Here is an 11,375-nt window from a genome sequence, read left to right on the forward strand (position 1 = left end):
TTTGTGTCTGGCCTCTTTCCTTATCAGTCTGTCAATGAGATTAATGCATGTTTGTACCTAAAGTAGGGCTGCATTCTTTTTTATTGTTTTTAATTGTTCCACTGTTTCAATATTCCATCGTTTATCCATTCTATTACTGATGAACATTTGGGTTATTGACAATTTTGGGCTATTGTAAATAAAGCTATTTAGTCTGAGATTTTCACATATAAAAGAGCACTCCACTACACACAAATTCTGCTGTTTGGACAATCCTTTATGTGATGATAGACACAGAGTAGAAAACTAAATCAAGATGCCTAAGATCCTTTTTTTTTTTTTTTTTTTTTTTTTGAGAAAGGGTCTCACTCTGTTGCTCAGGCTGGTGTGCAGCGGTACAGGCACAGTTCACTGCAGCCTTGGCTTCCCAGGCTCAACTGATCCCCCTGCCTCGGACTCGCATGTAGCTGGGAACACACCCAGCTAATTTTTAAATTTTTTATAAAGATGGGGTCTCCCTTTGTTTCCCAGACTGCTAGGATGCTTTTTGTGAGACATTCAAACAGAATTCATGTGTCATGCAGTTTGAAATCAAATACAGGAATACAGGAAGCAAAAGTAAAATAGATAAACTGGACTTCATCAAAAGTCTTTGTGAATCAAAGGATACAATTTTTCCTGTGTGTATCAAAGGATACTTTAAAAGCAAAAATACAACCAACTAGGTGGGGGGAAATATTTGCAAAGCACTGATAAAGTATTAATATTTGGAATATATAATGAACATCTAAAACCCAAAAATAAAACCCAATTCAAAAATGGGCAAAAGACTTGAGTAGAAATTTCTCCAAAGAAGGTATACAAATGGCCCATAAACCCATAAAAAGATGATTAGTATCCTTAGTCATTAGGGAAATGCAAATCAAAATCACAATGAGTACCACCTCACACCTGCTAGCTTGGCTGTAAGTAAAAGACAGAACAAGATGGAGAATAACAGTTGTTGGTGGGGAAGTTAGAAATTGGAACCCTGCACATTACTGGTGAGAATGTAGAATGGTACACACACTATGGAAAACAATTTGACAATTTCTCAAAAGGTTAAACATAAAACTACCATATAACCCAGTAATTCTACTTCAGGTATATACCCAGAAGAATCAAAAGCGGAAATCTAGCTATGGAAACCTACATCTATCTATCTATCTATCTATCATCTATCTATCAATCAGTCTATCTATCTATCTATCTATCTATCTATCTATCTATCTATCTATCTATCTAAATGTAGAGCTTGGAGAGGTAAAGAACAGATGTTTGCCACCAAATTTTATAGCAGTGTTACTGACAAATGTCAAAAGGTATAAACAACCCAAGTGTCCATCAACAGATGAATGGATAAACAAAATGTGGTTTGTACACACACACACACACACACACACACACACACACGCGAATATTATTCATCCATAAAAAGGAATAAAATTTTGATATATGCTACAACATGGATGAAACGTCAAAGCATGCTTGGGAAATAAGTCAGACACAGAAGGATGTATATAATATGATATCACATATACGAAGTACCTAGAACAGAATAAAAAATAATAACAAAAGCACAGAATATAAGTGTTAATCTTATCTTCCAATACTTGTATTTTGGATGTACAATAAGCTGCAACAGGATAATCACACTTAAGTCAAAAATTCTTTTTTTTTGAGATAGAGTCTGGCTCTTGTGGCCCAGGCTGGAGTACAGCGGCTGATCTTGGCTCACCACAACCTCTGCTGCCCAGGTTCAAGTATTCTTGTGCCTCAGCCTCCTCAGCAGCTGGGATTCCAGGCATATGCCACCATGCCTAGCTAATTTTTGTAATTTTAGTAGAGATGGGTTTTCACTATGTTGACCAGTCTGGTCTTGAACTTCTGACTTCAAGTGATCCACCCACCTAGGCCTCCCAAAGTGCTGGGATTACAGGCATGAGCTGCCGTATCCAGCCAAAAATTCATTTTAATACTCTCCCAAACAGGGTATATGGAGGCTGCAGGGGAGACGCTAGGGAGGCATATTGTTCTAGAATAGTGCATTTCAGTCCACTTCATTTGTATGAACTGCAAAGATTTCTTACAAGTGGGCTGCAGTCAGACATTTATAACTGCTGTTCCTGTCCTTCTTCTCCCAACCGAACTGCTTTGACCCCAAAGCCTCCAAACCTTCTGTCAGGGCCAGGTGCAAGAGGCGGAGACTAAAGAGCCCCTGGAGATAGATAAACTGTCATTTCACCAGGACCACTCATGAAATCCCCATAAGCTTTCCTTCCCCAGGATACAGCATTAGAGAAAGGATCTGGGCTAAAGTGATTACTGCTGGGCTGCTGCCAAAAGAGGATATCAAATTCCTGGATCTAAATGAAATATAATTCAATTCCCTTTTTATCCAAGTGATTTAGGTGGGCAGAGGATAGGGGCTCTACTAAGAGCAAATTAAATGAATCCTCTGACACATCACAGTGGCTTTTAGAGCAGCACTGAGGGTGGGCTCTTGAAAGGGGAGGTAAGGGCACACCCCAGCCCCTAAGGCAGGCATCAGAACACACAATGAGAGAGGGAGGAGGTGAGGTAAAGCCTTACCCTACTGATATTCCTGTCTGTTGTAAACAGTAGGGAGTCACAGAAGGTTCGTGAGTAGGGGTGTTGGACATGTCCAAAGTAGAGCTTAGGAAGCTAAACTTGTCAGATCTCAATAAATACTTGTTGGGTTCATGAATGAATGATTCAGATTAATATCAAGACAGAGACATGAATCTGGCCACCTAGGAATATGGATTCCACTAAATCCCAATGAAAAAGGATCAGAAAATGGTATCAGAACAATACCATTATTAACATTTTATTTATAGCTTTCTAATAGGTTCTTCTTAATGTAACAAATTTGACATGTGGAATGTGATAAAAACATAACTTGACTTTTGTTCTTATTGATCCTATAAAGTTTATTTCATATGGCAATCTTTCCTTGCCTTGGAGGAATACAGTTCACCTCAAGGTAATTTACAGTCTGTCCTGTGGTCATTTTAAGTCACAAACACAGCCTAAATACACACATTAGAATACCTAGCCCTGGAAAAACCTAAAACCCTAAATTTTATTTAGTGTTGAATGGTCTCCCTTTCTTGGGCAGCTTAGTGTGAGCTGGCTACCTGCAGTGAGAGAGGAAGGCTTGATCTTCATTTCTCTTTTCCTGCTCCTTCTTCCTCAATAGACTTGCCTCTAGGGTTGGGACATAAAGAGAGGAATCAAAAATAGTAGAAGGGAATTTTCTTACTCAGCTCTATTTGCCATTATTTGGCTTTGTGCTGAATGTGGCTGATGTTTAAGGCTGATATTGTCTTGAGCACTCTTTTGGGGGGTACCCCCTCTGTGGGATCTCTGGAGCTGTGTTGATGCCTCTTTTTCTGCTGGCAACTCCCACTTTAGAGGATCCACCCCCACACACCGTGGAGTCCCATTGCCCCTTCTAGGAGGTCCTCTCTGGTAGATCCTAACACAGCCTCAGGATCGCTGGTCCTCTGTTGTGCCCTACATTGAGGGAACATGCCTTGTCCTTCCACTGCAGGGACTTGAGGTGGTGGGAATTTCCCAGACATAGCAGCTACTTGCTTTGGCTCCATCGTCCTCAACACAACTGGCCAGCTTCTCTCTTACTCTGCAGATTTTCTGGGGCAGAAATCAGCTCTCGGCTCACTGTCTTTCAAACTTCAGGTGACACATATTAGGCTCTCAGAATGGCTGTGCTGAAGGCCCTCAAAACTTGAGGGAGGCTCAGGTGTCCCCTCACCCCTTATCTTCTCTCGAGATACAGGACTTTCAGGCTTACAGCAAAAACTTCTCCACAAAACCCTTCTCGCTAGAATCTTTCTTTTTTCTTCTTACTCTCCAAAAAAACCTTTTATATTCTTGAAGAGAGAAAGAAGTCCTTGGATAAATGGCCTTAAATGTTGAAACCAAACCCAAACATCAGGGTTCGTTTTGTTTTAGATTCCTCTTAACAGTGTTCTGTCTCATGCACACATGGGTACCTGAGAGCCACAATATCAGACCCTCCGGAGACACTGAGGTGAGAAGTGTTCTACTTTAACATTAGGTTATGTTCACTTAACAAACTATGTAGGTATTCCATAAAGCAGCTTCAATTCTCCTTGCTTAATATTCTTGCCCTTTTAAAGCCGGATGTTGAAAGAACTTCCAAAGTAACCAGACAAATTGGTAAATATCATTTGCAGTCTTGAGCGATTGTGACTGTCGCCGGATCACCAGAAGTAGTTATGCATTGTGTAGGAGCTTACGCAATTTGGCAGAGGCTCTCTTTAAGAAAAAGAATGCAAAGTTAGGAATAAAAAATTGGTGTGTAGGAAAATAGAAAAAAAAAACCCAAAATTAAAAAAGAAATAAAAAGTAAAACAAAAAAAAGATTAAAAATTGGGTATGTAAACAGCTATTTACTTGAAATGAGAAAAATTCACGTTACTAATTTTAAAATGCTGATCCTTTTGTAGTTCATAAATGTGATGATGGTTGGGTTCTCATGTGTGAGGGGTGTGAGACATGCTTCCCTCAAACCCTGTGACAACATCCGCACATACCCTGTCTGTCATAAAGAAAAAGATTAAAAAAGAATAAAATGTTGACAAATATACCACAAACATCAAAAGTCCAGGAAAAATTATATAATGCTTTTATTAATGAATTAATTACCTTACACATATCTTTATAATTCTTTTGAAATTTAATATGATCAATAATTCTGAATAAATACACAAAGCTATCTGAAATTAAGGCATGTAGCGGAGTAAGTAAAATAAAATTTAAATATCATTGTATTAAGCTACTTATGATCATTCTTACACTACATACATGTACTTATTTTATAAATATGTGTGGTGATTTTATCATTAGATTGTTTCTTTAGGTTGCTGTCCACCATTGATGAATCCTTTTTCATTCTGTTTTGTCTAAAGCTGCTGTTTGTCTTCAGGATGTGATGTGATCCAACATGTTGGGATGTGTAAAATACATGCCTAAGCAAACAGACACAGTCATTGTGAACCTGGCACTGGTTTGTGTCCTGCAATCACAGGATTTCTGATAAAATTGATTTTGTGTGATTTACCTCAAAAATAAAAACTACTGGGTTTATAATTGGGCTTATAATTGCATACACTGCTTATCATGTATATTTCTGACAGGACATAACTTCCATTTTGACCAGGCGTCTTTGAGAATTAAATCCTCTGCTCAGATTTTTACATAACTGATGATTGGCAGAATTTTCCACAGGCTGGCTTCTGGCGTCATACTTTTGATAACTTTTTCTATGTGATTACCTACAGACTTCCAATGCCAAGTGCAATAAGTTACAGTCAAATCACAATGCGACCTCCAGCATTGCACTTGTCTGTCAGATATTGGTTGAGTCAGCAAAGGAGCATTGGAAATACTGCTGGAAGCCATTCCTGCACCACAATAGCCAACAATAACTTAGATATGGAAGTGAACCACATAAAAATAACCTTTCTTAACCCAAACTCTATGTCTCTTCAACTCAGCTTCCCCTTAGCTGAATCCAGTCACCCCTTGCCTCTTTAAGACCACCCTTGGCTAGGCGCAGTGACTCATGCCTATAATTCCAGCACTTTGGGAGGCCGAGGCAGGCAGATCACCACAGGTCAGGAGTTCAAAAACAGCCTGGCCAACATGGGGAAACCCTGTCTCTACTAAAAAAAAAAAAAAATAGCTAGGCATGGTTGTGCATGCCTGTAATCCCAGCTACTCGGGAGGCTGAGGCAGGAGAACCACTTGAACCCTGGAGGCAGAGGTTGCCGTGAGCCAAGATCATTTCACTGCACTCCAGCCTGGGTGACAGAGCAAGACTCTGTCTCCAAAACAAACAAAAACACCACCCTACAGAAGAGCAAGTGTAACAGAGGGTAAGCTGGAGAAGAAAGAGACAGAAGTCTTAACCAATTGTAGTTAATGTATCTCACAAGTTTTACAAAAGCATATGACTATGGGAACAGATTGCTTGGGCCCCAAGCATGAAAAGGGCTTACGAGGCCAGGCACAGTGGCTCACGCCTGTAATCCCAGCACTTTGGGAGACGGAGGCACGTGGATCCAGAGGTCAAGAGATGGAGTCCCTCCTGGCCAACATGGTGAAACCCCATCTCTACTAAGAGTACAAAAATTAGCTGAGTGTGGTGGTGCATGCCTGTAGTCCCAGCTACTCAGGAGGCTGAAGCAGAAGAATTGCTTGAACCCGAGAGGTGGAGGTTGCAGTGAGCTGAGATCGCACCACTGCACTCCTGCCTGGGCGACAAAGTGAGACTCCTTCTCAAAAAAAAAAAAAAAAAAAAAGGATTTATGCAAGGGAAGGATCCTAGAACTTCATTAAACTTCATAGTAATTTGCCTTCTCAACCAGGACTGAGCCCTGCTCACCTGTTCACAGTGTATTTACATTTATAGAATTGGCACACTGGTGTGCTTATGGGTAAATGTAGGTTAAGACATGTTACTGTCAGAGTTTAGCAGTTGGTCAATCTGCAACAGGAGACAGCAACTGTGTAGAATTTCCCTGAGTTTTAAATGTCTGTCTTAGCCCTGAAGGCCTTTGGAAAGTTATTGGTCTTATTAGTGAGTTCATATACCATTGAAAGATGTTTGAATAGAAAATGACATTTTAGTAAACTTGTAAGGAGGAGACTCACCAAAGGACCATGAAGACACTGGGAAAATTAAAGAGAGCACGGTAAGATGTCTTACCAGTTTATGATTATCTTTTGTACACTAGTACTTTATAAGGGAACAGTCACAGTTAGAAATGATTTCAGCTGCAAGTAACAGAATAATTAGCTAATAGTGGCTTAAATAATAAAGATAATTAACTTAGAACAAAAAGTCTGAAGGTAGGTGACTGATAATTCTGCTATTTTAGGGCTCTGTGTCCTTACCTTTATGATTCTCAAGGAAGATATATGGTTGTCGCAGCTCTGGGCATCATTTGTGCAAAGGCAGAAAACAGGAGGCAGCTACAGACTGTGTGTCTATCTTCTTTTTATTAAAGAGGAGAAATCTTTCCTAAGTAATTTCCTATCAGAATTGCTCTTTAAATCTCATTGGCCAAAACTGGGCACATGGGCTCCCCTAGCTACAAGGAGGAGCTGGGAAAGTGAGTATCTGGCAAAGGCGCATGAGAGTTTCTTGATTGGCTTAGCCTAATTTCTTGATTGGCTTAGCCTAATACATTTTGTTGGATTTGCAATTTGTTGAATTTACATGCAAGAGTAAAATAAGGTATTTTTAGCTTTAGTGGATACTCTCTAAAAGATTTCCAAAGTACTTGTACCAAATTACACTCGTACCAGCAAATTATGAGAGATTAATTTGCCAATGATTGGCTTCATTATATATAATATATATATAATATATTATATATATTATAAATATATATTAATAATTACATATATATTATATATATATAATTTTATTTATTTATTGAAATGGAATCTCCCTCTGTCGCCAGGCTGGAGTGGACTGGCACGATCTCAGCTCACTGTAACCTCTGCTCACTGCAACCTCTGCCTCCTGGGTTCAAGTGATTCTCCTGCCTCCTCCTCCCAAGTAGGGTGTGCCTGGAACTACAGGCACATGCCACCATGCTCAGCTAATTTTTGTATTTTTAGTAGAGATGGGGTTTCACCATGTTGGCCAGGATGGTCTTGATCTATTGACCTCATGATCTGCCCGCCTCAGACTCCCAAAGTGCTGGGATTACAGGCGTAAGCCACTGTGCCCAGCCCATTATATATTATTTTAGAAGGTGGTAAGGAATGTGGTATATGCTATGGAAAAGAAGTAGGGCAAGATAAAGGGGATTGGAAGTACTCAGGGAAAATAGAGCAGTTTGAAATTTTAGATACGTGATCAGGATTGATTTTTATTTGTTTTTTTGAGACAGGGTCTTGCTCTGTTGCTGGAGTGCAGTGGCATGATCATGGCTCACACTGCCGCCTCAACCTCCTAGGCTCAAATGATCCTCCTGCCTCCCAAGTAGCTGGGACTACAGGTGTGTGCCACTAGTTCTCTACAAAAAAACATATTTTGTATTATTTGTAGAGATGAGGGTTTGCGGTGTTGCCCAGGCTGGTCTGGAGCTCCTGCTGCCTTCACCTCTGAAAGTGCTGAGATTACAGGTATCAGCTGCCATGCCTGACTGGCTTTTTTTTTTTTTTAAGGTGACGACCGAGCAAAGTCATGGAAAAGTAAGGGAAAGAGCTGCGCAGGTATGTGAGGAAAAGATTCTAGGTGAACGGAAAGCCAACACGAAGGCCATCAATAAATTGCTGGTGTGTTCCAGCAAATGCAGTTGGTCACTGTGGAAGAAATGGCGTGAACAAGGGAGAAAGCAATGGGAAATAGTACGAGGAGAAAAAGCCAGATTACGTAGAGCCTCCAGGACATGGTAAGTGCTTTGGCTTTTCCACCGAGTGAAACGGGGGCTGCAATAGGGGTTTGAGCAGATGAGTGACATAATCTGACTTACATTTTAAAAGATCATAACTGTGGGCGGGAGCAGGAAGGTGAATTAATCTATTGCAGGAGGTGACAGTGGCTTTGACCAAGGTGGTGATAGTGGACGCTCCAGGCAAACGGTGTCAAAAGCCAAGGTGCAGACATGGGAATTTCAGTGCAAGGCCCGTATCAGAACTATGAGCAAGCCATTTGTTTTCCTAACCCGGGAGGGAAAATGACAGCTGCCATTCATTGATGATTCACTATGTGGCAAGCATTGTGCTAAATTTGATATTCAGGCGACCTCGTTTAGTCTCCATAACAACCTTGTAAAGAAATTTAGAATTGAGAGCCTTTCATACAGTTACCTGCCTAAAACCTAGCCCACCTGGCATTGTAACCCAGGCGGTCTGATTCCAGCCCTTCATTCTAGGCCAGCACTAAGGCTAGAAGGGAAACTTGAGGCCAGGTTGTGGAGGGCCAAGAGGTTTTGCCTGCTTTGAAATTTACCTTCTGGATCGTTCCCCCGCGTCCCCACATTTGAGCGACAGGACACCTCCGGAACTGCAGCTCAGCAACAGGGGTTCAGCGCGAGCGCAGGGAGGGTCGTCGCCTCCTCCGGCGGGCGTGTCGGGAGAAACGCCGCCCGCCTGGTCCCCGGTGGCTGGCGGTGCGCCTCTGCAGGAAGGGCGTGTCTCTCCGCTGGAGGATCCTCCCTGCAGATTAACAGGAGGCTCAGCAGGGCCTTAATTAGAGATCGCAGAGGATCGACAACGAGTGTCCTGCAGCGAGGTGCCTGGATTCCACACAGAAGCTGGAGGCAGAGTCCAGCTAACAGACCACGGCAGCTCGACGGAGCCAGAGCTGGGCAACTGGGAGAGATGTCGGGGAGGGAAAGGGGATGGGACTTGGGGACTGAACGACTCTCTTCCTGTGCCTCCTCCCTGCGTCCTCGGGAGGAGCTGACTGGCGGCTGCACAGCTCGCGAGCCCTCAGAGCTGCCGTGCAGCACCGTGGCCGCGAGGGGGCAGGCCCGCCTCATCCGGAGCCCCGGCCACTGCTCACTCCATGGAGGGCGGAGCTGCTGCTTAAATTCCAAGTCAGGCCAGCCCTGGAACGCTTCCTGGGAGCTTGGATTTAGAACAGTTGATCTCCATTGAGACGGAAATTTGGACGGTCACCCACTTGATTGAAAACGGCTAGAAACAGGGTTTACGGTATTGCAATGAATGCAGAGTGCAGGCGCCGGTGCCCAGGCGGCCCGGGGAACAGGAGGGCCGGAGGAGGAAACAGCTGCGTGCAAGACACCAGCAGCGGCCCTTAACGGGTGCTGGGCGGGGGGACTGTGCTTTCCGAAACTCCCAGCGTCCTTTCCCTGTTTGCCCAGGGCCATTCCATTACACCGTTTGTTACGTTTTTCCGAGTCCCAGGTCTGAAATGGAAAGGGGTGTTACCCTAGATGCCCTGAGAGAGCGGGGCCACAGAGACCTCGCACAGGATAGCAGCGGAGCAGGTGTGTGTGCGTGTGCACGCGTGCATGCTGTGAGAGTGCGCTGTGTGTAACATGCTTCCGTGTTTCTGTATGCCTGTTCTGCAGGGGGAATGTTAATGTTTGTTGCTGGGCTTCAGCCCAAAAGAGAAACAAATAATGAGGTGAACGGAAATGAACTGGAGTCTGCCTTAACAGCTAATTAGCCCCGGTCGAATGGACGAAGAGGACACGCAATAGACACAAGCGAGCAACGGATGAGAAACTCAGGGACCTAGGCTAGGGAAAGGGCGTCGGGCGGGGAGTGTGTGTGGGCAGGGCTAGGAAGGCAATCAGAACCCGGGTGCCTGATCAGGCCAACAGGTCATTCCCACCCTTCTATGAAAATCTGCTTGGCTGGCATCTCTTACGGGCCGGCCTTCATCTTACTAAAGGCCATGACACTTTTTGAAGGGTTAACAGTTACCTTCTTCACCTTCCCCGGGCAGTTCTTTCTTCTCTTTGTCAGGATGGCCCCTGTCCCTATTTCTCAGAGCCCTGGTCACAGCCCTCTTACTCACTAGCTGCTCAGACAAACCCAGTCTTGACCTGACTCTGCACTTCAGCATGTTGCCTGCTGCTCCTTAGGCTCTTCTCTTGGTCCCTGTGAAAGGTCAGATGCAGAAAGGTGAAGGCAGAAACAGACTGCTTGATGACAGGGTGAGGAAGAGCTCCTGCTTCATATCCTGTGTGTCTACTGATGTGCAAGCCAGTGGGAAAGGTGGTGGGAGAAAGTAATGTCAGAGACTGCTGCCGCAGGCCCTTCACCCGTCAGCAATGCCAGGGGTCCCTGTCTGTGGGACCCCCACAGGCCCAACTCACATGGACTCCAGAGACACCAGTTCAGCTCGAGAATGTGTCCCCCAAGTTGCCAAAGTATGTGTCCTACCCTCAGAGAACCTGGTCTCCCCAGGGCTTTCATAGCCTTTGTGAACACAAGGCCCGGAGTGCATGCTTCTCGAGCATGAATATGAGAATTCTTCACATAGAGCAAGTTCTCCTGATACTTGTATTCTCGAGTGTGTGTATGTGAGAGGGAACTTCATTTCTTTAACACCCTAATAAATCTAAAGAATGGTTGCTTCTTAGAAATTGTTACCCACAACACTTCTGGATTGTTGCTAGTCTTTCTTCTTCTTCTTCTTTTTTTTTTTCATTTGCCCCTTTAGGGCACAACCGTCCCAGCCCAGGTTTTCTTTCTAATGCTGCTTTTCCTTTTTTGTTTGTTTGTTTGAGATGGACTCTCACTCTGTTGCCCAGGCTTGAGTGCTGTGGTACGATCTCAGCTCACTGCAACGT

General features: G+C 43.5%; 1 protein-coding gene and 1 pseudogene across 1 annotated transcript; one reads left to right on the forward strand and one right to left on the reverse strand.

The window, feature by feature from the left end:
- Positions 1-4,523: 4,523 nt before the first annotated feature.
- On the forward strand, positions 4,524-4,633 carry LOC119466915 (annotated as a pseudogene).
- A 3,635-nt stretch (positions 4,634-8,268) lies between these two features.
- On the reverse strand, positions 8,269-10,645 carry LOC108282409. The gene is made up of 3 exons (XM_037727835.1): positions 10,504-10,645; positions 10,003-10,171; positions 8,269-9,699 (listed from the first exon to the last, which is right to left on the reverse strand). Exons 1-3 carry the CDS (start codon positions 10,643-10,645, stop codon positions 9,120-9,122), a joined length of 891 nt encoding a protein of 296 aa, XP_037583763.1. The 3' UTR covers positions 8,269-9,119.
- Between the last annotated feature and the right edge of the window lie 730 nt (positions 10,646-11,375).

This window comes from Cebus imitator, unplaced genomic scaffold (genome assembly GCF_001604975.1).
Source record: "Cebus imitator isolate Cc_AM_T3 unplaced genomic scaffold, Cebus_imitator-1.0 Scaffold240, whole genome shotgun sequence".
Lineage (NCBI taxonomy): Eukaryota > Metazoa > Chordata > Mammalia > Primates > Cebidae > Cebus > Cebus imitator.

Coding starts and splice junctions, on each gene's coding strand:
- LOC108282409 (XM_037727835.1), bottom strand. CDS start 10,645: ATGCTGAAGTGCAGAGTCAGGTCAAGACTGGGTTTGTCTGAGCAGCTA. Junction 10,172..10,503: donor GCCCGGGGAAGGTGAAGAAG/GTAACTGTTAAC, acceptor TTTGGGCTGAAG/CCCAGCAACAAACATTAACA. Junction 9,700..10,002: donor GCTCTCTCAGGGCATCTAGG/GTAACACCCCTT, acceptor GTCTCAATGGAG/ATCAACTGTTCTAAATCCAA.